General features: G+C 64.3%; 4 protein-coding genes across 5 annotated transcripts; 2 read left to right on the plus strand and 2 right to left on the minus strand.

Annotated features, from left to right (window-relative positions):
• Positions 1–174: 174 nt before the first annotated feature.
• Positions 175–1247, plus strand: TNNC2 (troponin C2, fast skeletal type). Its single transcript, XM_075721342.1, is given in 6 exon segments — positions 175–454; positions 554–594; positions 596–698; positions 786–900; positions 978–1114; positions 1216–1247. Coding segments are annotated over 6 exon segments (708 nt in total).
• A 1001-nt stretch (positions 1248–2248) lies between these two features.
• LOC142594931 (regulator of G-protein signaling 9-binding protein-like) lies at positions 2249–3021 on the plus strand. Its single transcript, XM_075721414.1, is given in 3 exon segments — positions 2249–2293; positions 2295–2442; positions 2576–3021. Coding segments are annotated over 3 exon segments (639 nt in total).
• Positions 3022–3515: 494 nt separating this feature from the next.
• UBE2C (ubiquitin conjugating enzyme E2 C) lies at positions 3516–4678 on the minus strand. Of its 2 annotated transcripts, XM_075721238.1 has the most exons (6): positions 4578–4678; positions 4471–4498; positions 4282–4368; positions 3925–4129; positions 3744–3803; positions 3516–3600 (listed from the first exon to the last, which is right to left on the minus strand). In XM_075721238.1, exons 1-6 carry the CDS (start codon positions 4676–4678, stop codon positions 3542–3544), a joined length of 540 nt encoding a protein of 179 aa, XP_075577353.1. In that variant the 3' UTR covers positions 3516–3541. The 2 variants fall into 2 exon arrangements, with proteins under 2 accessions (XP_075577353.1, XP_075577354.1); XM_075721239.1 differs by lacking the exon at positions 4282–4368.
• Positions 4679–5479: 801 nt separating this feature from the next.
• On the minus strand, positions 5480–10309 carry DNTTIP1 (deoxynucleotidyltransferase terminal interacting protein 1). Its single transcript, XM_075721176.1, has 13 exons — positions 10223–10309; positions 10058–10128; positions 9677–9773; positions 9387–9485; positions 8805–8873; positions 8401–8457; positions 8095–8156; positions 7601–7646; positions 7070–7128; positions 6825–6885; positions 6372–6443; positions 5934–5989; positions 5480–5618 (listed from the first exon to the last, which is right to left on the minus strand). Exons 1-13 carry the CDS (start codon positions 10307–10309, stop codon positions 5480–5482), a joined length of 975 nt encoding a protein of 324 aa, XP_075577291.1.
• Between the last annotated feature and the right edge of the window lie 14476 nt (positions 10310–24785).

Raw genomic sequence — 24785 nt, forward strand, 5'->3', positions numbered from 1 at the left:
GTCGCCGCCGGCTCCGCGGCCAGCCCGCGCCTCCAGGAGAAACTCGATCAGGGCTGACAGGTGCCCGTGGCTGCAGCCCTGCTGATCCCTGTAAGGGGAGCCGAGGAGATCCCAAAAATAGCGCTGCGTGCCTGGGATGCCAAGGCTGCACCCGGGGACCGTGGCCCCCACGCCATGGAGCCCCCCTGGCTGGCGGGGGGCCCCGGGCAGGCAGCTCCCCGTAGCCCACCGCCCTCGCAGGTGCCCGGGCGGCACCGCAGCTGCAGGGACCCACCGGGGGGCCGCGGCTCACCCCGGCACGGCCCTGTACTCCGGCTGGGCAGGGACTGTCCCCGCACCGGTGCGAGGGGCTCCCAGGCGTGCCGCGGGCGGCCACGGCGACCCCATTCCCTTGCCTTGCAGACAGACCAGCAGGCCGAAGCCCGCGCCTTCCTCAGCGAGGAGATGATTGCGGGTGAGTGCGGGGGCGGTGGGGGAGAGCGGCCAGACCTGGCCGAGGCGCGGGGCCATGCTCTGTCCCGCTGCTGCGGCCCTAACCCACCCCTTCCTGCAGAGTTCAAGGCCGCCTTCGACATGTTTGATGCGGACGGCGGCGGGGGACATCAGCACCAAGGAGCTGGGAACGGTGATGAGGATGCTGGGCCAGAACCCCACCAAGGAGGAGCTGGACGCCATCATAGAGGAGGTGGACGAGGATGGTGAGCAGCCCTCGGCGGCGGGCGGTGGGCGCCGGGCGGTGGGCGCCGGGCGGGCAGCCTGACCCACGCTTGGCTTCCTCCCCGCAGGCAGCGGCACCATCGACTTCGAGGAGTTCCTGGTGATGATGGTGCGCCAGATGAAGGAGGATGCCAAGGGCAAGTCGGAGGAGGAGCTGGCCAACTGCTTCCGCATCTTTGACCGGTGAGTGGGGGGCGATGCCTGCCCGCCCCTGCCCACGGGGGCGAGCGGGGCCGCATCCTGCCCTCGCCCTCCTGCAGGAACGCGGACGGGTTCATCGACATCGAGGAGCTGGGTGAGATCCTGAGGGCCACCGGGGAGCACGTCACCGAGGAGGACATAGAGGACCTGATGAAGGACTCGGACAAGAACAACGATGGCCGCATCGACTTCGACGGTGAGCGACAGCCCCGGCCCTCGTCCCACAGCTGCGCAGCCAAGCGCCCGCGCTGCCCGCCCTGGGCACGGCCGCAGGCTGAGGGTGCTGCTCTCTTGCAGAGTTCCTGAAGATGATGGAGGGTGTGCAGTAAGGGACCAGACATTCCTCGGGCCGGCTGCTGCGCCCAGCCCTGCTCCACCACCTCCCAGGGAGCAGCAGCTCCGCAGTGCCCGGCCCCCGGTCTTGCCCTGTCGCCGGCGGCCGAGCTTTTCCTCCAGTCTGTCGCGTGTGGTTTCAGTCTGAGCCTCATTAAAAGGGGAAAGGCTTGAGCTGCCGGTGTGGGATTTCACCGGGTTCGCGTGGGCAGGGGGCCATGGCACTGTGCCCCCTGCATCGCTCCCCAGGGAGGGGGAACGTGTCGGGGTGGGTACCCCGCGCCCTGCGGGGCTGTGCCGGGGGGGCGTGGGGGTAGCGTGGGGCCACGGTTCCCACGGTCTGCTGGGCGGGCGCCAGCGCTGAGCTCAGACTTTCCATGCGGAGCGTCCGGTTCGCACGCCAGCGGGAGAGGGAGCGCGGCCCCAGCGGGCAGCGAAGCTCCGGGAGCCGGGGGCCCTGGGCGGGGGGCTGCTCCTGCCCTCTCCAGGGCAGGGGTGTGGGACCACAGGGGATCCGGGGAGCCACCACCCCCCTGACCAGCACCAGGACCCCCGTGTGCCGCCGGGAAGGGCACAGGAAGCCTGGCTATAAGGTGGGGGGGCAGCAGCATCCCCCTCCCTGTGGGGTCAAGACAATTCTGGAACCTCTGTGCCTGGACAGCCTGTGCCAGCCCGCTGTACATCACCGCTCCCCTGGGGCCCGCTCCTCCCCAGGCACTCGCAGCGGCTCCACGCAGCCTCTCCAGCCAGGGATGAACGCAGCAGGGGGGATGGAGGGGGGCACGCTCCCCGGGCCTGGCCCGGTGGGGGCCAGGGAGTGCCCGGCACATGTGGGAACAGTGGGACCGGCACCGTGCAGCCGGCAGGACGCAGCGACACAGCTCGGAGCACATCACATCCCTGCGGCGCAACGCTGTGGCACGGGGGAGCTGAGCCCCTTGGAGAGCCGGGGGCCGCTGTGGAGCGGCCCAGCCCTGTCCCGGCCTTGCGGGGCACGATGGCACCGGGGAGAGGGGACGCGTGCGGCACACGGGGGGCAGCGGGGGACGTGCACAGCTGCCCAGGCTGCCCTCTGCAAGGCCACGGCTGGGCACCGGCAGCTGGTGCTGCAGCTGGGCGGGAGCGCCGATGGCCCCCAGCTGCGGGAGGAGCGGCGCAGGAGGAGCGCGGAGGCCCGCGAGCTCAGCGCTGGTAAGGATAGGGCTGCTGTCCCGGGCAGCAGGGAGGTGGGGGCCCAGGGCAGTGGCCACCGTGCTCCCCCTGCACCCAGGGCCGGCAGAGGGGCTGCAGGGCTGCCCCTGGCTCAGCATCCCCCATCCCACAGGGCTGCGGAGCGCGCTGCTGGCGGGGCTGCGGCAGGTGCCGGTGAGCCCTGAGGAGCGGCGGGAGCTGGAGCGGCTGTGGGTGCTCTTCCTCTCTGCCCTGGAGCTCTTCCTGCAGGACCTGCACCGAGCCCACCACATCTGCCAGCTCTTCTCCATGCAGGGGGACAGCGTGACCCCGCTGCGCACCGGGCTGGGGGGCTGGGGACCGCCCAGCCTCAAGGGGAGCCGGCGAGGGGGGGGTCCCGTGCAGCCCCCGGCCGCCCCACGCCTGGAGGAGGAGATCGAGCAGGTGAGGGCCATGCTGGCGGAGATGGAGAGCAGAGCCAACATCCCGCTGTGGACGGTAGAGGCCACGCAGCCAGCGGGGACAGGCAGCACTGCAGCCCCTGCGGCCAGGGTGGCTCAGGGGGGGCCTCGCACTGGGCACTGCTGCAGGGTGCTCTGATGGGGGGCAGGAGGGCTGGCACCCCCCAGGCACACTCGGGCATCACAGAGCAGGGGACAGGGTACCCCCATGGCCCCCTGCCCAGGCAGGCGATGCTGGGGGCTGCCCCCTGCCCAGGCAGGCGATGCTGGGGGCTGCCCCCTGCCCAGGCAGGCGATGCTGGGGGCTGCCCCCACCCCTGAGGAGGGAACAGGACCAGCTCTGGGCACCCCAAGCATTAATAAAGCCCCCGTTACCCCACGGGGGTCGGTGTCCCTCCCTTCCTGTCCACGCTTGCAGAGGGGCTGGTGGGACCCCGGGGCCAGGCTGACCGAGACAATGCGCATCCGGGCACTGACGGGGTTCCAGGCTGCAACAAAACCCCCAGAAGAAAAGTTATAAATGTGCATTTATTTATACATTAACTGTGGCTTGGACTGCAAAATTAATTTAAAAACAGCCTATGATACAGAAAGCTGGGGGGAGCGGCTGGAGAGGGAGCGGGCAGAGACCCGGGTGCGATGGGGAGAGGCGGCGTGGGTCAGGTTTCCTGGCTCTTGGCCTGCTTGGCGTACGTCTCCCGCACATACTTCTTGTAGGCTGAGGAGAGAGCGGGGGGGCACAGGGCTGAGGGTCCCGGGGCAGCCGCGGGGCTGGGCAGGCAGCGGGGACGGCGGGGGGCTGCGCCACTGCCTGCCCCAGAGGGAGGGAGGGTGGTGGGGGTGCCCGCAGTGGTCACTCACCAGCTTGGTTCTTCCAGAGCTCGGCGGCGTGCGTGTTCAGGGGGCTCTCGATGTTTGGTTCTGGGGACAGGGGCTGGGTCAGCGGGCGGGGTGGCCCGGACCCCCGAGCCCCACCACCCTGCGCTGGGGGTGGGGGGGAGCCCCCCCCAGCACCCCACTGCGACGCGGCCACGGGACCCACCTGCCAGCAGGCTCTGGATGGAGAGCAGGATGGTGCGGACGTCGTAGAGGGCCGACCACTTGTCCTTGAGGATGTCGAGGCAGATGTTGCCCTGGGTGTCGATGTTGGGGTGGTAGCAGGGCGTCAGGAACCGCACGGTGGGCGCGGTGTAGGGGTACCCGCTGGGGAACTCCAGCGACAGCCGGTACCGCAGCTCCTCGTAGGCCTGGGGGCAGGAGTTAGGGGTGGGGGCCGCAGCCCCGGGGTGCAGGGGGGACCCGGGGGAGGACTGGGACCACCCTCAGCCGGGGGGGGCCGGGGCCAGGGCCAGGGCCCCCTCAGCCCGGGGTCCCGCTGTGCCGGGTCCCGGCCGCTCACCGTGCCGGCCGCGCCGTCGATGGTCCCGATCCACTTGAAGAGGTTGTCGGACTCGGGGAAGGCGGAGATGCCTTTGTCACCGGACATCTGCGGGGACAGCGCGTCAGGGCGGCCCGGAACCCCCCGGCTCGGCCCCGGGACCCCCCCCGGAACCCCCCGTCCCCGGCTGGGCCCCGGGCCCCCACTCACCATCAGCGCCATCAGCTCCTGCTGCAGCCTGCGGGGGAAGCAGATGTTACCGGCCCGGCCCGGCGGGGCAGCCCCCGGCCCCGGCCCCCGCCCCGGTCCCCGCTCACCTCTTCCCCACCGAGCCGCGGGCCGCCGTGGCCCCCGCCTCAGCCGCTTTGCGGGCGGCTGCGCTGGGCACGGCGGCGGGGTCGGCGTTCTGCGAGGCCATGGCGGCTCCCGGGGGCGCTGGACGCGGCTCCCGCTCCCGGGCGGCGCCGCACCGGGCTCCGCTCCCGCCCGCCGCTGCGGCTCTCCCGGTACCGAGCGGCGGCCCGGGCTCTGCGAGCGGGGCTCCCTGGTACCGAGCAGCGGTGCCGGTGGCTCTCCCAGCGGGGCTCCCCGGCGCGGAGCGGCGGCCCGGTCCCTGTGCGGGGGGGAGGGGGGGGGCCTCCGGTGCGGAGCGGCGGTGCCGGTCCCGGTGCAGGGGGGTCTCCGGTGCGGAGCGGCGGCCCGGTCCCGGTGCAGGGGGGGGGAGTGTCTCCTAGCGGGGCTCCCCGGCGCGGAGCAGGCGGTCAGGTCCCGGTGCAGGGGGGTCTCCGGTGCGGAGCGGCGGTGCCGGTGCGCAGGGCTCTCCCAGCGGGTGCGGTCCCCGTCGCTCTCCGCTGCGGCCGCTCCCGTCCGGTCCCGCCCCGCTCCCGCTCCCCGTTTGAATGTTTCCAACGTGCGGCCCCTCCGCCAATCAGCGCGCAGCCAGGTTCGAGCCGGCCAATGGCCGCTCGCCAAGGACGCGGCTGCCATGGTAACCGCCGGCGGCCGCTCATTGGCTGCTGGGCGCCGCCAGGGAAACGTCGCGATTGGCCGCTGCCCCGCGAGGCGGAGCAGCAATCCCCGGCGGGGCCTTAAAGGGCCAGACACCCCCTTCCCCAGGAGGCGGCGGAGGCGAGTGCGAAGCGGCTTTATTGGGGTCCCGGGGGGAGGGCCCTCAGGGGGCGGGGCCTCAGAGCCCGGGGGGGGCCCGGGGGGCGGGGCCTCAGGGCTCGGGAGGGCCCTCGGGGGGCGGCGCGTCCCCCCCGCGGCGAAGCGTCTCCATGTGCTTCTGCATCTTCTCCGTCATCCACGCTGGCGGGACGAAGGGCTTCAGCTCCTCCAGCCGCAGGTCGACGGAGTCCCTGGGGAGAGGTGGGGTGAGACGGAGGGACCCCAACACCCGCCATGGGACCCCAGCACCCGCCACGGGCCCCAATCAGCACCGAGCCCAAACCCCCGCCACCCACCAGACCCCAGCACCCACCACGGACCCCTGGCACTGACCCACAGCCAGCACCGAGTCCCCCAACCCTCGGCACCGAGCCCCCAACCAGCACCGAGCCGGGCCGCTGCAGCACGGGGCCCCCTTGCACTGTTGCAGCAAGGGTGGGCGCAGCGGGGGCCGCCGGGGCCGCAGCCCCAGGCAGCACACGCAGCACCTCTGCTTCGGTCCTCACCTGTAATCATCACTGGCAGCCAAATCCCGAATGTCCTCTTCGATGAGGAGGTAGGCCTGCAGCACAAGGCAGGGGGGACACCTCAGGGCTGCCGCGGGCCCGCTCCGGCACCGAGGGGCAGGGAGGGCAGCGCTGCATCCCCCCGTCCCCGGCCAGCACAGAGCCGCTGCTCCCCGCGGGAGCTGGCTGCGCCTCCCGGCCCACGCTGCTGGCCCTCGCCCAAATCCCGAGGGGCAGCGGCCGGATCTCCGTGTCGCCCCGGGAGCACCTTCTGCCTTCCGCGCGCCCTGCCTAGCCTCCTGCCGAAGCCACCTTTCCCGCAGCGCGACGCTCGCTGCACGCGCCCTGGCTCGCTGCTCCTCCGCCCGTCCTAGCCCTGCGGTGGGTCTCTGCGCGGTTCCCGCCGGCTGCAGGAGCCGCGAGCCCGGCCGTACTCACCATCTTGCCCCCAGTGGCCCTCATGTGCTGCTGCTCTGCCAGCCAGTGCTTATCTTGCGGGTCAGCTGCGTACTGCAATAAAGCAGCAAGGACCTAGCTGAACACAGGCGACAGACCTTCCGCTCGGACCCCGCTCCTGCGGGGACGCTGCGCCCCGCTCCAGCGCTCCCTCAAGCGCGGTGCCCCCCGCGCTGCCGCCCAGCTGGGGCGGGGGCTCAGCTCTGCCTCCTCTTTCTCCAACCTCAAGCCCTGGCTCCAGGCAAACCCTCGGAGGCTGCGCTAAGCCGTTCGCTTATGTTCCGGTGTGCTAGCCAGACTGTGTGTGTGTACGTGCTCTAACGTAACAAACAAGGGCGTGGGGGAGGAAGACAACAAGCGAGCCAAAGCACACGCTCCCCGAAACCGTTTCTGAGCAAACCCCGAAGGAGGAAGCGTCCTGCTGCGGCATCTGACCTTAAAGAGGTGGGGATGCTTGATGTAGAGTCGCCCTCTTGTTCCTCCCATCCCGAGAGCTCTGAAAGAGGAACAGGAGACAGTGTTACACCTGTGCGGAGGGCGGCTGCGGTGGTACAGGGACACCTCCTCTCCTCCCCAAGCCCTTCCTACTGCTTTCGAGGCAGAGAAGCGAAGTGACGGGAGGAGTCTTACGGGCTCCTGCCTTGGAGGCACCACCCTCCATCGACAGGGCCATTCCTTACTTGTTTGCTCGAGATCCCAGCACAAAGGTTGTGGTTTCAGTCAGTCGGGATGGATCCCACTACAGAGCAATTGGAAAAGGGGCAACATTAGAAATGAAGCCGGTGCTGGCCCATGCTGCACGAGCCTCAGCTCTCTGAGGGGGAACCTCGGAACCGCCCCTGGCCTGGGAGGGAGGGAGCTGGCCACAGACCTCTGGTCTTCTGCAGAGGAGGGAAGTTACATTCCCTCTGGGCTGATCTAAGCAGTTTCCCTCGTGGGAAACACTCGTGGGATCCTCCTGGCTACCACTGCTCTCCCCAGGTCTCCTAACAGCGGCACCACGCCGCAGAGCTACAGGCTATGGTGCCTGGGGGAGACAAGCAAAGGCCTCCAGGCACTTCGCTCCTCTTCTTGCTTCTCTCCTGCGCTGCAGGGGCCCATCGGGGCAGAGCACAGCTTGGCGCTGTCCTCTGCTCCCGCAGCAGTAGGGCTCTGCTGGCGGAAGCAAAGGGGAGGAGAGGGTGAGCCCAGCAGTGTCGGCCAGCCAATACCTTTGGTCCATCCCTTCTCACGGGCTCAGAGACTTTGAGCTTCCACCTGAGGGGAAGGAAAACACAGTAAGAACGAGTTCCTGGGGGACCAGCGCACTCACCACCGCAGCACCAGCAGCAGGGATTGAGCCCCAGCCCTTCCAGACCCGCCTTCATTCACGCCCTCCGTTCCCCTGCGGTGCCCAGCTCTGGACCCTCATCTTTGCTGCGCATTCTCCTCTCCCCAGCTGCCAAGATCCCACCACCACCTGTGTCTCGCACTGTTCGTGGTCCATCTGGACCTTTTCACCCCTTTGGGCCTGTTAAGGTCTTTGCCTCCTGGGGGAAAACAGCCCAACCTAACCCCCTCCTGCCCTCCCTCTGGCACCCCCCCACATCTCTCCTTTGCGCAGGAGGGGAAGGAGACCGCAGGGTTTCTGTACTCCCCCATTCGGGCAGCCTCATTTCCCCCCACCCTCCCGAAACAGGGGCTCTGGCTCAGGACCCATACTCACGCAGCCATGCCCGAGACCCCGCGATCGTTCAACAGGCTCTGTCCTGGAGGCCGCCCCTTTCTCTGCGCAGAAGAAATCCTTCAGTGACTCAGCTGTGTAGGCTGAGAGAATCCCCCGTTACCCACCCCCCCAGGGAAGCTGCTTGTTTGGTCATGGGCAGAAGTGCTGACTGGCACAAGAGCGAGCACTTCCGAGGCACCGCAAAAGCTGCCTGTGCACTTGCATACGCTCATACTGTGGGAATGGCCAGGAACGAGGAGCAGGCTTCCCGAAACGTAAAATCCCTTGTGCGGAAAACCCTCCTACCTTTTTGGGAACAGGGCTCCCTCGACGATTCAGCTCCTCATCCATCTGTCGGGCACGCTGGAAGAGGAATGGCAGTGGGATAAGCAGGGCCCTTCTCCCCACCAGGCATCCAGCCCACTGCTCTCCTGCCATGCTCGAGGCAGAGAGCGCAAGCGTGCAGGGCAACGCCGACCCCAGCCCGTCTCGGTGAGAGGCACCGAACTGCAACAAGCAGCGACTGTACCTGGGATTTTCATTGCCCTGCAGGTGCTGCTCCCTCCTAACCTAACAACTCCCAGCTCTGCCTCCTCCCTAGTGCACTGTCAGACAAGAAACGGCAGAGAACAAAGCAACTCCAGCCCTTCTCCTCCTTCTCCCAGCTCTTACAAGTCATTCAAGCCTCTGGGAACAGTAACAACTTTTACCTTTGGTACTGCCTGCTCATGGGGCAACCTGGGAACAACCTTTTTGCCATCAGAGAACAGCAGTTTGGCCTGCAGGAAGAGAAAGAAGGGTTACCCAATTCCGGGTCCAGAGAGGGACCTGCCAGCAGCCCCCACTTCCGTGTATCTGCCTGAAAGCCCTGTAACAGCTCTGCTTTCAGAGTGCCACCATGCAGTGCTTTCACAGACAGCGAAATGCAAAAGCACAATCTGAGCATGATAAAGTCTGGGCAACTGGGACAAAAGCAAGATGTGAAAGAAAAAAATCCCACCGCACCCCCTTAGGACTCTCCAACGGGTGCCAGGGGGCTGGACTCTGTGGAAGCTCCAGCTGTGTGACACGTGCCGGCAGCAGCAGTGGAAAGCAGCAGCACGAGCTGCCAGGCCCTGACTGCTCTCCTTTTCCCAGTGAGGATGAAGCAAAACACAGCAACCACACAAGGGCTGCAGACGTCCCCCCGGCTAATGGCAAAGCCGTTAAGAGGGATGTGTCCTAGCCAGGCTGCTCTGCTCGGCCAGGCACCAGGCTCTGCTGAGGGAGCAGAGCCCCTCGCTAGTGCCCACCTGCTCCAGGCAGCTCCGACAGGTCTCCTGGATGAGCTGCTCCGGGTCTACCTCCTCCCCGACGTTATCGCGCACGTTGATTGCTGCCTTCTGGAAAAACTGCAGAGCAGGCAGTGGGAGAGGGTCAGAGCCTGAGCAGCCAGGCAGTGTTGGCGCAGGCACGCGGGCCTAGCTCCCATGCTGCACCCACGAGACAGGGGCGACAGCCTCCCGTGGCACCTGGGAGCGGAGCTCTCTCCGCACACCCCGCGATGGGAGGGGGCGGCGGGGCCTCTCCCCGCAGCTCTCACCTTCATGTACTTGTTGAAGACGCCCCGGATTTCCTCGTTGATGCTGGGCTGCAGGACAGCTCGCAGCAGGTCCATGGACACGACCGGGTCCGTGAAGCTGTTGGTGGAAGAGTCAGGCGGGGGGCGCAGGACCCCCCCTTGCTCCAGCCAGGTCTAGCCCAGATCCTCCCCTCCAGCCCGGTGCCCGGTCCGGCCAGCCCAGTCCATCCCAGTCCCTCTGTTCAACCTTCCCCCTCGGCTCCGTCAGGCCCGGACCCCGCCACCACCACCCCCGGCCCAGCCGCTGCCCCTCCCGCCCCGGCCCAGCTCCCCGCCGGCTCCGTCCCATCCCGCCTCCCCACCGGCCCGGTCCCTCCGGCGGAGGCCGCGGCCCGCCCGTACCTGGTGGTCATCTGGGAGCGCCGGCCGCGCCGCTGCACCTGCCGGTGCTTGATCATGATGTTCCAGGGGCTCTGCGGGACACACGCGTCAGCCGCCGCCCGCCCCCTGCCCTGCCCTGCCCTGCCCTGCCCGGCCCGGCCCGGCCCTGCCCCGGCACCGCCTCACCGTGCTGACCAGCTGATCCTCCGCGCCGTCCGGGCCCTCCTCGCCCGGCGGCCCCGGCTGCTGCTCCGCATCGCGGGCGGCGCCCATGGCGGCGGCCCCGACCCCGGCCCCGCTCCCGGCCCGCGCCACCGGAAGCGCCGGGCCCAGTGGCGTCATCATCCCGCGACGCCTCGGCCGCGCGCCGGAAGTAACGAGCTGCCATGGCAACAGTGCCGGGGGGCCCGGCGGGGAGGCGGGAACGAGCCCCGGCCCGGAGCGGGAGCGCGGGCGGGAGGAGGAGGAGGAGCCCCGGGGCGCGCACGGTGCGAGTCTGTGGAAGGGGCCGCGGGGGGCTCCGGCTGCCCGAGGAGGCGGCCGCGGGGCGAGCGGCCCCCGTCCTGCCGGCTCGGCTGCGGCCCGGCCGGGGGAGGCGGCCGGGGGCGGCGGGGCGGAGCGGCGAGCTGAAGGCAAACGGCCCGAGGGGGCGAGGCAGGCCGACCTCGCCGCGCTGGGTTTAACAGGCCCGCGCCTGCTTCCCCCCGTGCCGGCCCAGCGCTCTTCCCTCCTGGCTGCTTTCACACCCAGCCCCTCAGGGCGCGTAGTCCCGCTCGTACCTACACGGGCGCGCGGTCACGTAAGAACACACGGCTGTAAAGAAACCCTTCGTTCTAAAAAAGTGCGGCTTCACGGATGGATGCAGTGATGGGCAGTGAGCTCTAAAATAGTCCGAAGTCCTAAAGCCTTAAAAAGTGACGCTGTTCCACCCCATTCCACCTGGCAACAGGACCTGTCTCAGGTGAAACTGGTGCCGTGTTGACCCTGTCCACGAGACTGACGTAATTGCAGCCTCAGAAACGTGAATGTTTGTCCTTCCATCATCTGTGTGTTCCTTGTATTATATTCTACACCTGAAACAGAAAAATAAACTCATTGCAGTTCCGGTTGACTTTTTCCTGCCAGTCTCTTATCTTTCTGGAATCTCATTGTTTATCTGAGGAAACACTCGAAAACAGCATTTCCTCATCTTGTGTTAACATGTGCAGAATAGTCAAAATGGCTTGTCCGTCGTTTTCTAGACCTTCTTACGTGTGTTGTGGTCAACAAGAAGCTTTTCTGTTGGGTCAGGCGGATAACAACGTTTTCTTTGGTTAAAAAAACGTTTGCTGTTTTGCTGGTAATGTTTTTCCATGTTACTTCCAAGACGATTGTAACATAAACCAAACAAAGGGGATTTCCCAAAGCACACGACGCTGGGGCTGTTCGGCGTCTCGCGTTCCGAGCGGCCGGCGTGGAGGACGCTGCAGAACGGACACGTGCCCGAGCAGTCGTTCCCAGTTCGCTGTCCTCACGCGCTCTGTGTGCGAGCGGGGAAGCACTTGACCGTGCCGTGGAGAGGGAAAGCAGATTCTCCTCCTCTGCTGTGTTTGCCGGCCGCTCTGGACCAGCGCCTGCGGCGTGGGCATGGCAGTGCTGCCTGCAGAGGATGGTCTGTTGGTGTCTCACAGCATTCGTCACGGCAGCCTGTGGCTGCGTCCCCCAGCGTCACCAGCGTGATTCCTCCGCCATAGCTGCCGGCCCGGCGGTAACCACACTCGGCACCCATGGGAGACCAGACCGGCCGCGGGAGGAGAGGCTGGGTGACTCACGGGCTCACGTGCTGGACGAGGCTCCTGCCCTTGTTGTCTCCTTCCTGCCGCTTTGGCCAGGGCTGCATCAGTGTGGGATGAGATCAGGCTGTTAGACAAACCCGACCTGCGGATGTGGGGCCGATCGAATCATCGTCAGTGCTGCCATAGCTTCATTATCATCAGCACTGGGCTTTCTATGTGCTTATTTTGGTTGCTCCAAATCATTAGCAACAAAAATTGGACATTGTCCAGGGGAGAGGAAAAATAACTATGGATGTAGAAACTTGTGGGGAAAGGTGAAAAGGATGGTTTTGTTTAACCTGTGAAGGCTCGATGGAGCGAGGGCTCAGCTCTGTATGTGTGCTGCAGAGGACAGCGATCGGTTGCTCTCTGTACCCACCGTGAGCGGACAAGAAGTCCTTGTGTTGGTTTGAACCGAGTGAGACTTGGATCAGATCTTTGGAAAAACTTTCCAATTACAAGAACACTTAAATCCTGGAACAAATTGTCAACATAGGAGTCCCCATCTTTGGAGGGATAGCGATGGCTTTTTAAGGGCACGTCAGAGCAATGTCTGTCAGGGATCACCTAAATGTAACCGGTGAGATGACTTGTTTGGGTCTCCTCCAGTCTCCCGTTTTTAATGGTAATTTTTCCGTGGATCTGTGTGGTAGGTGCACGTGACAAAGCACACCAGCCTGCGAATGTCTGCCAGAGACAAACAGCTGTTTCACAGCTGAGGTTACCCGAGCTCTTTGATTCACAGAGAGACTTTGGGCAAGTCCTGCCTGTCCCTCAGCGTCCTCAGTGCGGGCAGGCCTGTGGGGCGGGCAGGCTTTTGCCGGCAGCAGAAAGCCTGTTGAGCCCAATCCCACATCCTGGTTTGGCAGCGAGACTCTTCGTTATCCCACTGGATCCTCAGGACGGCGTTGGCTCTGCCCTTGCAGGTCACCGCAGGGCTGCGGCGCAAGAGGACGAGCAGCACAGCGGGTCAGGAAGGAGGAAACTTTAACTGCTTAACATTACTTCTTAGCATCAAAGGCTGTAAAATTATACCGGCCTTCACAGAAAGACAGCTGGCAGGACATAGCAGAAGGGTCTGTGTTTCAGTGGCTTGGGGTGGGTAGGAAGGGGAACAGAAGAGGGAGAGAAACCAAGCGGTTCGAATGCCGAGAGCCCCTTTCCCGTCGATCCGTGTCAGCCTCAGGACGTTCCGTGTCTGCGGAGCTGGGTGGGTGTGTGGGGGTCCGAGGCGAGCTCCTGCCGCCCCGCGGAAGCGGGATTTATGTGGATGCTGCGAGCTCTGTGTCGGTTTAGCGATGACCTGCCCCAGCCCCAGCCCAGCCGTCCCCGGGAGGATCCCGGTGCAGGACCAGTGCTGCTCGTCACCACAGGCATTTGCTCTTTCTTCTGGCTGCTTCTTTTGCAAACGACTGCGGCACCGGGGTCTGCAAGGTCCCGGTGAGGGGCTGCACACACCTGCCGCGTCCTGCCGCAGCACAAGGTGTGATTTTTTGGTTTACTTTTCTCTATTCACCCTCTGTCCTCTCAGAGGACTGGTGCTGCACTGCAGGTAATCAATGAGAGTCAGGAAACGGCTGATGAGGAGAGGAGAAACATGACCAAAAAGCATTCGGAGACCCAAATGATGTTCCTGGTGGGCACACAGCGATCACTAGTTGCTCCCGAAAGCGAGCCGGAGGGCTCTGGTGCACGTCCCGCTCTCCGTGGACCTCCGCTGCCGTGCGCGATGGGTGCAGGTGTGATCCTGCTCTGCGGGATCTGAGTCCTGTCGCCAGAACAGGACCTGCAGGGTTCATCTTGCTGAGGTGTTTGAATTTCAGTGGAGAAATGTGCTTGTAAGGCATTCTCCTTCACTAGTTCCCTAAATGTTCACCAAGATTATGGTCTGGTAAAATGGAAACGTGCCAAAAAGACGGCGTTGGCCCCAAGAGGAGGAGCTGCCGGGCCAGCACGGGGGCAGGGGCAGAAGCAGAGGCAGAGGCAGGGGCAGAAGCAGAAGCAGAAGCAGGGGCAGAAGCAGAGGCAGGGGCAGAAGCAGAGGCGGGGGCAGAAGCAGATGCAGGGGCAGAGGCAGAAGCAGAGGCAGGGGCAGAAGCAGAAGCAGAAGCAGAGCTCTCCTCTGCGGGAGTCCCAGGGCTGGAAGGAGCCCTGCAGTCCCACAAGTTATTCCAGATGGTTTGCCGGGTGCGTGGAAGGGAGTCGACGTTGCCAGCACCGGCAGGACGGCACAGGTTTCTCCGTGGGGTGTCCTGCTCGACGGTGATTAACAGCGACAGAGGCGTGCGATAAGCACCGGGCCATCGGGTTAAGCCGTGGAGCTGCGAGGTGTGGAACACTGGATCTTCAACAGACACAGGCGGTTCGCGTAGAAATTGCATCCGAATTGAGTCATGGCCACGAGGAGAAGACTCAACCTGTACTTAAAGCATATTTCTTGCAATGAGCCCTCTTCCCACACAGGTTTGGCAGCACAGAGCCGTGCACCTTTCCGCTCCTGAGTCGCATCCCTTGCACTGCTCTTGCATCGCTTTGACATGACTTTGATGGAAAGTTCTTTGAGCAGGAACTTCACCTTTTCAGGGCTCATGTCAAGTGGCACGTGCTTGCTTAGGATTGTGGAAATAATGTCGAGCTCAAACCAATTAATTTCACCCACCCCACAGTTGCAGATTTAAACTGTTTGTCTTTTGATCCAGCAAGTCCAACCCATTCTTGCCTGGTGCTGGTGTGTCCTGGCCAGACCAGTCCTTAGGTTCTCCTATAATATTGATTGCACTTTGGTTTGTGTGCAATTGAAGAAGAAATAATTAAGTAGGGAAGGAAAAAAATTGCAAAATCAGATTCTGACTAGCACTGCTGTGTGACTTGAGAATAACTTAATTTAGATGGGTTGACATTCACATAATTGAAGTTACTGTTTAATCTGTTATCTCAAACATATTAAATAAGTCTTTACCCTGAAATCAGATGCAGAGAAAAGGGAAGTAAACGTGGCAGTGCATTTAATTTTTCATTTACTCTTAATGTGGGTCTCTGGTGAAGGCCAGTGGTTTGGACCTGGGGTTTGAAGGCAGATTCCCGTGCTCTCCTCGCCTTGGGTGAGCTCTCGTCCTTGAAATCCCGTGACCTTTCCCTCCAGAGAGCTCCATTTCATTGGAGTGCCATTTCACCGGAGCAGACCCTTCCGCTGGATTCACAGCAGTGAGGAGCAGCCTGAGCTCCGGTCCCCAGCTGCCGAGGGGAATGGTTCCTCTGCTTACGGTTCTCCAGGGACCATGGGCACTCGACCTGGTGAAAGGGATGCTCAGCCTTGTCCTTAGGCTGGGGAGTCTCGGCTGTGAGCAAAATAGTCTCGACTCGAGGGAATTTTTAATTGACTTAATCTGTTGCCAGTTAACACAAACGTCTCCTCACTGATTAGAGGTAACAGATGCGCCCACCGGCCGCGGCTCGGGGCAGCCCCTGGCCTCCTCCCGCACAGGCACTGCTGCCTAAAGTGGGCAATCCGTGCCCAAAACAGCCCTCAGAGGTGAATGGACAGGGTGCTCATGCATGCACTAGCTGGGCGCTGAGGCTGCCTGCGATGCCGTGTGCTCCCCTGGGTCCCGGTGCTGCGCTGTTTGGGTGCTCCTATGGGAATTAACTTGGCGTTCGTGCATGTGATAACTGCGTGCTCCTCCGTGAACTCATTCGGCCCTCATGCGTGCAATTATTGAATGCTGATGTGTAAATTAATTGGGCACTCATGCATGGACACTAAACCCTGCAATTTGTGTTCAAGTTGCCAGAAAGCTGCTCTGAGGGCGCTTTGCTGGAATCTTCTGCTGGGCTGGATGAAGGATTGCATCGAGCTCTGCCTGCTCCCGGTGCGTGCCCAGGTCTGTGCGGGGCTGCCCCGCGGTAACGGGGGATTTGGGGAGGGCACAAAGGTGAAGGACCCCGTGGGGTTGGGGGACAGCATTAATTTGCTGAGGAGACTTTGAGCTCGCTCACTTGGATGCCAAAACCTGGGGATTTACCTTAGTAACACTGAAAGAGCTGGAGCACACTGCTCATGAATGGAACAAGCAAACAAAATACTGGATTTAGAGACAGATATTCAAAAGAAGCCTTGAATATTGGGCCTGCAAAAATCTGCAAATAGTGGCTCCTATGCAAAACAGCAGCCTTGGGAACAAGGGGCATTTGCAGGTGGAAGGAGGGAGCTCCCAGTGCTGCTGCCTGGCTGGGTGCTCATCCCCTGCGCCCATTTCGGCTGGGACTGCGGGGCAGGGACAGGCTCCTGCCTGCGCTGGGGCAGTGCAGGCGGCTGCTGCTGCTAATACAGCTCGCTCACAGTTTCCCAAACATCTTTCTGAGCAGCTTTCTGATGCCCCATCTCGGTTGAGAGCTCTCGTCTTTCAAACTGCACCAGGTTTTGCGTGTAAGTGCTTCCCACCGTACTCTCCCTCATGGTTTTAACACAGCAGTGACACGAAGAAAAGAAACCGGTGGTGCTGCAGTACGAGAAGTGGTCTGGCTGCCAGGGGCCTTTATTCCTGCTGGTTTTTAAATACAGCAGTTCGCCAAAGCGATGGTACAGGACCTGCGCAGCGAGCACTGTGCTCCTGCGGGACAGTGGCAGATGGTGCTGCTCCGGCCGGGGCTGCCGTGGGGCTGGTGCTTTCCTTCCCTGCAGCTAACTCGGACCGTCTTTGCAAATCCCGTTTCATAAAGCGACGGCGCTGGAGGCCCGCTCCTTCACCCACCTCCCAGAACGCTCCTGGGGACGTGGGAGATGCCCTGGCAGAGGCAGCGCTGGCAGCAGGACCAGCGCCGTTTGAAGGATCCTGGACCCCGGGCTGGGAACCTGCCCAAAGGGTCACGGAGCCGATCGGAGCAGGCGCAGGCAGCCCTGCCTTTTCCCGCCTGGCATCTCAGGGAGGCACTGGCAGCATCCTGCATGCTGGGGCTCGGGGAGGGTGGTTTGTCCCTGGGTGCTGCTGGGCGGCAGTGGTGGAGGGGTCGGTCCCAGCCTTCAGCAGGGTGTTGGGGATTCCCGTCAAGAGCAGCGGTGAAGAATCTGCCTCCCTGCAGCCGGGGTTCCCCCTTCCCTCCTCCCCATCCCCATGCTGTCCTCCCCACGGCGTGCAGCCGACTCTGGATCCTGCTCCTGGTTTGGTTGTGGGTGGAGAAAGGCAGCTGGAGTGGCTCCTCAGAAAACAGAATTACAGTAGAACGTGGGAGGTTCCTGCAAGTCACCTGCGAGCTGCTTCCTCCCATTGCTGGACCCGGGCTGCCTGGGAGGAAGTTTAAAATGCCGCCCGGCTCAGCCCTGGCCACTGGCTCCGGCAGCATGACGGCGAGAGGCATCTTTCTGCTGGGGCTCCTCGCCCTGTGGGCAGAGCTGCAGGCAGCACCCACCACAGGCAAGTATGGGCACGCTGGGAACACCCAGCCTCTCTAGATTTTAAGAATATTTTCTGTATTTTCATAGAATGATAGAATCACAGAATGGTTTGGGTTGGAAGGGACCTTTAATGTTCATCTAGCCCAACCGCCCTGCAATGAGCAGGGACAGCTTCAGCTCGATCCATGTTGATGATGATGTTCAGCGATGTGTGTTTAAATCTCTGTTTTCATCCCTGCATTTATGAAAGCTTCCCGTGAAGAGTTGTAACCCTTGTGAGGTTTAGCCCTTGCTTAAATTTTATAATCTTTGAATTCTGCAAAACTCCTGCTGAGGACGGAGATGGCGGTGGTACCAGCGTGCAGGCGTAGGGACGCTCGGGAGGAGGTTTGTCAGTCGAACTAGTGACCAGGGCAGGGACCGCTGGAAGCATCAGCCCGGCCAGAGCCGCGGGGTGCCGCGGACGGGACCGAGACGGGCTGGACCGGGCCCAGACTGGGCTGCCCGGGGGGGCCGGGCTGGTCCCTCCTGGCTGGGCAGAGCAGCTTCCACCTGTGGGGCTGGGACCCCCGTGGGGCGAGTGGGGACCCCCACCCCTCACAGCCCTGCTCGGGGCATCTCTAACCGAAACGAGAGCCTGCAGGTTGTTAGAGCCGAGCTCCAGCGGGCTGAGCTCTGCTGCCCACCTGCCTGTGCCTGCCTCGGAGCCGGCGCAGCACGTTCCTCGCCCGGGCTGGCAGCTGCCCCTGCGCTTTGCTTCGTGGCAGGTTCAGGGTGTCTCCCCCCTGTGAGCCCTCCGAAAGCACCAGCCCCGCCAGGGAGGTGCAGCTCTGGGAGAAAGGAAATTCTCAAAGAAGAATTATTTTTCCTTCTTTCTCTTTTTTTTCTTTTTTTTTTTAATGGCCAACTTTCAAAGAAGTGAAAATTGCATTTCTTCTGAATGAGCAGTGAAGTGATTTTGAGAGCAGTGTTTGAGATTTTACAGAATCCCTTCTTTCCAAACACTCCTGCACCTGTTGCAAGCCAGGCTGTTTTATTCTAAGGCTTAAACTCCGAGGCAGCGGTGGCTCCTGCGCAGCGGGAGCCAGGTTTGCTGTCGCTCTGTAATAGGATGCTGGGGCGATCACATGCTGATGAAAATGTGTTGAAGAAACTTGCGTTTCTTTTGGTCTCAGTTTACAGGCTGGCTTTAAGCCTTACGATACAGCCCACCTTTTGCCAGCAAGCCGGCGGTGCTGGTGCCTCCGTTGCTGACGTGCTGGTCCCGTTCCCTGCCTCAGCGCGATGCCAGGCACTGCCCGTGGGGAGCCTTGTGCCGCGCCGCTCTGCTGCTGCGCGGGATCGCTCGCTGCTGCTCAACTGCAGAGCATGCAGACTGACTTCCTAAATACGCTTACCGATATATTTCTCCCCTGGTTAAATAGCACAGGCTGTATTTGTATTCCTTTTGCTAAGAAGTTGCTGTAGTCCATCGTGCAATGTTCACCTGTCCCCTGCACCCCCTGGGAGCACCCCAGGGCTCACAGACGCACAGACGCACGTTTCCGTGCTTTTCCTCTCCAAGTCCTGGCACGGCTCTCCACGTGCCTGCGACCGGCCCGGCAGCTGTCCCCTCCCGGCGCGGAGGCCGGTGCTTTGGGGGTGCTGGCGGCTGCTGGTGCTGCTGCCTGCGAGGGCTGGGGGAGCCGCGGGGGGAGCGGGGTGGGGACGGGGCGATGCGGGGCTCACCGCAGGCGCCGGGACAGGCTGCAGCGTGGTGTGGTGCCGTCTCTCACCCAGCTGCCCCACGCAGCTGGGGCCGCGGGCGGGTGCTGGCCCTGGTGCAGGGATGCCCAGGAGCGCCCGGGCGGGCAGGCGTGCTGCGGCTCCTGCGGCGGCTCCTCCGCAGCACTGCTGCTGCCAGCGGCGAGGGACCCTCGGGCACCGGCCCCACCATGACACTGCCATGCACCGGGACACACTGGCATGGCCCCAGGGGGCTGTGCTGCCCTGGCTGTGTAAGCAGCAGCAGGCAGGCAGAGGCCTGAAATCCCACCAGGAAAATCCACAGGGGAGAAGGCAGCCGGGCAGCACTGTGGCAAACCCGGCTGCTGAGAGCATGGGGAAGCGTCCTGCCCTCGGCGCCGTGGCTCAGCACCAAAGTGCCAAGTCTGAGCCCCTGAGCCATCATGGGGCAGATCCCCGGGGGCTTTGCCCATCTGGGAGCCCTGTGTGGTGACGTGGGGTGCTGGCGGGTGGGAGCCACGGGTGGGAGCCGTGGGTGGGAGCCACAGGTGGGAGCCATGGGTGGGATGGCAGTGCAGGGCTGGTGCCCCAGGGCTGACGCTGCTGCTTTCTGCTCCCTTCCAGGGCTCCCCGGAGCAGCCCCTGCCAGGTGGCCGCAGCCAGGGCTGCCTGGAAGCACTCTGCCAGGGAAGAGCCCTTTGCCTGGGGAAGAGCCCAGCGCGGTGCCCGATCCGCAGCCTGGCAGGGTTGCCCCGGTCGGGAAGCAGGAGTCGGGTGCGGAGCGGGTGGGTAAGGACCAGCGCCTGCCTGGGGCTGAGCCGGTGGCTGCTGCAACGCCCGCGTCGGGGAAGAAGCCGGTGACCGGGGGGGAACCCGCGGTGGGGAACAAGCCCACGCTGGCTGGGAAACCAGATGCTGGGAAGAAACCCAGTTCAGGGAAAAAGCCAGCATGTGGAGGGAAGACTGAGACTAGGGAAAAAACAGAGGTTGTTGCAAAGCCGGAGACAGGAGTGAAGCCGGGGACTGGAGGGAAGCCGGAGACTGGAGGGAAGCCGGGGACCGGGGGGAAGCCGGGGACCAGCGTGAAGCCGGAGACTGGGGGGAAGCCGGAGACTGGGGGGAAGCCGGAGACTGGGGGAAAGCCAGAGACTGGGGGAAAGCCGTCGACCGGAGTGAAGCCAGAGACTGGAGGGAAGCCGGAGACTGGGGGGAAGCCGGGGACCAGCGTGAAGCCGGAGACCGGGGAGAAGCCAGAGACCGGGGGGAAACCAGAGACCGGGGGGAAACCAGTGGCCGGGGAGAAACCTGTGCTGGGGGAGAAGCCAGAGACTGGGGGGAAGCCGGGGAGTGAGGGGAAGCCTGAGGCGGGAAAGAAGCCTGAGTCCGACAAGGGTGACAGTGGGGAGGGTGATGACAGTGACGATGACAATGATGATGACGACGATGACGACGATGATGATGATGATGATAAAAATGAGCATGGCGATGGCGATGACAATGGTGACAATGACGGTGGTGACGATGGCAACGACGATGGCAATGACGATGGCAACGACGATGGAAATGACGATGGCGATGACAATGACAACAACGATGGTGATGATAATGATGATGATGATGATGATGGTGATGACGATGACGATGACTATGATGGTGACGACAGCTACGGAGATTATGGCGATGGTGACAATGATGATAGTGATGATGATGGTGGTGGTGATGGTGATTACACTTGGTGACCGATGCTGCAGGGTGTGTGAGGAGCATGTGGGGCGAGGAGAGCCTGTGGTGGGTGGGCACAGGGGCAGCCGCCCCCGGCCTCCTCCTCTGCCTCGCTCTGCCAGGGCCGGTCCCGGGCACCAACAGCGTTTTGGGCAGGACATTCTCTCTCCTAATAAACCCCACATTGGGCCACCACCTTGGCGTGACGAGCTGTCCTTGGTCAGTGCCTGGCATGGCCAGGCCATCATGGTTGCCCCAGCCCTGCCCTGGGCACAGGGAGCTCCCACGCCCGCTCCTGCCCGGCGTGGGCTCGGCAGGGCTCTTTGCGCAGCGACGTGGCTCTGTCCCCCGTGGGAGAGCCACAGGGACGGCCCCGGCCAGGCGCACAGCCAGGACCAGCAGCGCATCTCTGGGCCAGGAGAAACCTCCCCGTGGGGTCTGTTCCCCCCAGCTCCCCGGGGCTCCCTGGAGTGAGCTGCTCCGTGGCCAAGGCCCCCCCAAGGCATCATCCGAAAGCAGCCGCCATGGCAGGGCTTGGCCAGGAGCCATGCGGGCACGGACACCCACAGGTCCCGGATCTGGGGATTTTGCACAGGCGGTGTGCCAGGGTGCTGGGAGCTCGTGCGCCCTTTGGAGCGTCGCCTGTGCCCGCCGTGCTGCACCGCGCCGTGCTGGCAGCAGGGTCGGCAGCTGGGGGACAGCTAAGCCCTGCCTGTGCAGGATGCGAGGGGCATCGCCCGCTGAGCCCCGAGGGCTCAGGGCAGCCCCAACACGCTCCTGCTGCGGAGCTGCACCGCGGTGAGGTCGGGGCTGGCTGTGCCGCTGTGGGCCTGGGACAAGCCCGGGTCCTCTCTGGCGGCACGATGGGGTCCCACTGGGTGCATGCTCCCAGAAGGGTCTCTGGGAACAGGGACTAACCCGGTCCCGGCAGGGATGGACGGACCCGTGGAGTTTGGGCAGGACTCATGTGCAGGTCCCCGGGGACCCACCGGCTGCGGTGGCACAGCCCTGCCCAGGACCCCATCCCTCCCAGGATGACTGACGCAGCAGGAGCCAGCCAGTGTTCATCGCAGACTAGGTTTACTGGGGGGTGAGGGGGCACGGAGACCCCTGTGCTCAGCACGGAGCTGAGGGCGAGGGGGTGGAGGTGGGGTCAGGGGGGACGGGTGCTTATCCAGCAGCTGATGGGTCCCTCCATGGCCGGCTGGCTGGCTGTCCATCTGTCCGTCTGTCTGTCTGTCCGTCTGTCTGGTGCGGGGTGGCTGCACATGCTGGGTCCTTGGTCCGGGTCCAGGCAGGGGCTAGGTGAACCCTGGGGAGAGACGGGAGCATCCATGTCCCAAGCCCTCGCTTCGGAGCGTGCCGGGGCGCAGCCGTTGGCCCCGCAGCGGGGCCCTGGGGGTGAGGGCTTCCACGACCCTGGGCACCCATCCCAGGGGAGCTGCCGGCGGGGGTTGCCGGTCGCTTCTGCAGCGTGCAAGGGTGTGCAGGGAGACGGCACTGCTGTGCGAGACACTGCACCCCAGCCATGGCTGCGCTCGTCCCTCTGCATGCGACCGCGCATCCTCGCACAGCGCCGTCCCGCGCCCGCCCCGCGCTCACCTGCAGACACCAGCCGGGCCCAGAGGCAGCAGAGCCCCAGGAGCAGGAGCAGCGACAGCAGCCGCATGGCGCAGGGCGGGCAGCGCGGGGGCTGCCTGTCCAGGCACAGGCAGGGGTTTAAATCCTCTCGGGGCTGGAGGTTGGTCCCAGTGACCCAGTCTGTGCCCCAGCGCCCGGCACGCTCCGTCTGAGCGTGAACCCCCCCGTCCCCTCCCTCCTGCGGGCTGCTGCTGCTGGACGAGCCACGTGGGGAGGCACGAAGGTGCTGCTGCTTGGTGCTGGGCTCCGTGCAGCCCTGAGAGAGCCGTGCCGTGCCATGCCGTGCCGTGCCATGCTGTGCTGCAAGACAAGAGCAGCCAGCGCAGCTTCCCGCTGCTGGGGACAGGTACAAGCTGGGCAGCAGCAAGGGGCTGGAGGACCCCGGCGTGGGGCTGGCTCTGCCGAGGCAGCGGAGGTGGCTCCCCGGCTGCGCGCTGTGGAGCGGCCCGTGGTGCCCTGGCAGATCTCTGGGCATTGTTCTGCCTCCGGGAACAATTGCTGGCTCCCGAGGGACGTCCTGTGACCAGACACGGTCCGCAGTCCCGCGCTGCCACAGGCCCCTCGGCACCGCACCTCCCGGCCGGGGGTTGCCCACCCGGCCCCACGCCTTGGGGTGGCAGCTGGGGACCAGGACTGGCCGGGGGGCGCAGGGCCCCGGTGCTGAGGGCAGGGAGCCAGAGGCTGCATGGGCGCTCTGCCTGGGTGCTGGGACTGTGGAGCCGTAGCACTGGGTCTCACGTCCTCGCTGGAGCCAGGGCGGGTGCCCGGGTCCCCATCACGCGGTGCCGGAGCTGCCTCTTGCCTCCTGCTCCCTTCCGTGGGACTGGACACCCCGGCCCCTGCAAGCTGCCCACTACTGGGGCTCCAGGAACGGGCATGGATCTGCACCAGCACCATTGCTCGGAGGGATACAGCCCTTCTGGGATCTGGCTGTGCTTCCCATCCATGGCTCTGCCCATGCCAGGAGCCCTGTGACAATTGCTCAGGCCCTGGCTCTCCTGGGGGGTCCCGAAGCTGCCCCCAACACCGTGCTGAGTCAGGGTATCTGCAAGCGTGCCACAGGCTGCACCGGCAGCAGGGGCTGTCCCGGGAGCTGCTGCCTGTCCCTGGTGCTGCACCGTGCCAGCGCTGCGTGGGGCTGCAGACGGGTCTGCTGGCACGGTGTGTTGCAAGGATGGAAGCACCGGAGCTGCCGGGGCTTTCCCTGCCGGCTCTCTTCCGGGAGCGCCTGTCCCTGGGAGAGGCAGGAGGGCTCTAGCACACTCGGCTGGGTAGGCTGCCTGCACGTGTGTATGCGTGTGCGTGTGCATGTGCGATCCAAACTGGCCAGGTGTGGACATGTGTGTGTGCGTGCATGTGCAGTCCGTGCTCTGTGTGTATGTGTGTGCGGGGGTGTGTGCGGGGGTGTGTACGGTCCACGCCGCAGTGCCTGTGCCATCTAAAGCATGTGTGCCTGTGCGTGCCCATCCGCAGTCCAGGCTGGCTGGGTGCTGCCACGTGCTTGCTGGCTACATGGGGACCCTCTCCCACCGGTGCGTCCCTGTGTGCGGGATGGACGTCACACACAGGCGGGATGACCTGTCCTGGGAGCACGCGGAGCCACGAGAAGAGCAGCAGCAGGGAGCGCTGGCTCCACCGTGCAGGGCATCCCCGCTCCCCGCAGGGGCTGTGCCTGTCCCCGGGTGGGCAGTGGGGACAGTGCCCGGCTTGTGTCAGCCCTGGGGAGCGTCGGTCCCGATGGGCCAGCGGGATCTGCATGGGGCCAGCCGGGACGTGCCACGGCCAGGGGGACCCACTCTGCCCCTCGGCTCTCCCAGGCCTCTCCTGCCGCACAACTAGGCCAGGCAGGAGCATCCTCCCGGTGACACAGCCCTGTCCCCTCCCTGTGTCCCGGTTCGGTGCCCGCCCTGGGAGGTGCCACATTCCTGGGTGCTCCCTGGGCTGGGCTGACCCGGTCGCTGTTTCCGCCTCGGTGGAGGTCTGGCCGGCTGCGCCCATTACTCACGCTGCGCGTCCCCGGCCACGTGAGCTGGACGCGGCAGCGGGGCAGGGCAGGGGTCACCGACACGGGTCCCCTGTGGGGTGCGGTTTGCTGTTTTGTGCAACCCCAATGTCTGCCTAGAAGCAGCCCCCCCCCCCCGGCCCCTGCGCTTCCCCAAAAGCCAGCACCCCCGGGACAGGCTCCCGCGCCCACCGCAGCGTCCCCCGGCTTGGCCGTGGCATCGCCGCCGGTGCAGGGGCAGCAGGGGCTGGTCCGGAAGACGATGTCAGTCATTGCAGTGGTTACCCGGGCGGCTGAGATATCGTGGAGAGATAGCGGGGAAAAATGTAGCCTTGGCGGATTTTGGTGCCGTGGCCCTGCCCTCCTGCAGGATGTGGGCCTGGGTGTTTTGGTGCCTCCGGGAACGTCCCAGACAGCTCAAGGTTGTGGGAGACGTGCCGAGGGTGGCCGCCG

Source organism: Pelecanus crispus, chromosome 14 (genome assembly GCF_030463565.1).
Source record: "Pelecanus crispus isolate bPelCri1 chromosome 14, bPelCri1.pri, whole genome shotgun sequence".
In the NCBI taxonomy this organism is placed as follows: Eukaryota; Metazoa; Chordata; class Aves; order Pelecaniformes; family Pelecanidae; genus Pelecanus; species Pelecanus crispus.

Excerpts from the sequence above, each read along its gene's own strand:
- DNTTIP1 (XM_075721176.1), bottom strand. The coding sequence starts at position 10,309 with ATGGGCGCCGCCCGCGATGCGGAGCAGCAGCCGGGGCCGCCGGGCGAG. Across the intron at positions 8,874-9,386 it reads GTCGGAGCTGCCTGGAGCAG|GCCAAACTGCTGTTCTCTGA; the intron begins GTGGGCACTAGC and ends CTCTTCCTGCAG. Across the intron at positions 7,129-7,600 it reads TGAGAAGGGATGGACCAAAG|TGGGATCCATCCCGACTGAC; the intron begins GTATTGGCTGGC and ends ATTGCTCTGTAG.
- UBE2C (XM_075721238.1), bottom strand. The coding sequence starts at position 4,678 with ATGGCCTCGCAGAACGCCGACCCCGCCGCCGTGCCCAGCGCAGCCGCC. Across the intron at positions 4,369-4,470 it reads AGGAGCTGATGGCGCTGATG|ATGTCCGGTGACAAAGGCAT; the intron begins GTGAGTGGGGGC and ends CTGTCCCCGCAG. Across the intron at positions 3,804-3,924 it reads CATCCAGAGCCTGCTGGCAG|AACCAAACATCGAGAGCCCC; the intron begins GTGGGTCCCGTG and ends CCCTGTCCCCAG.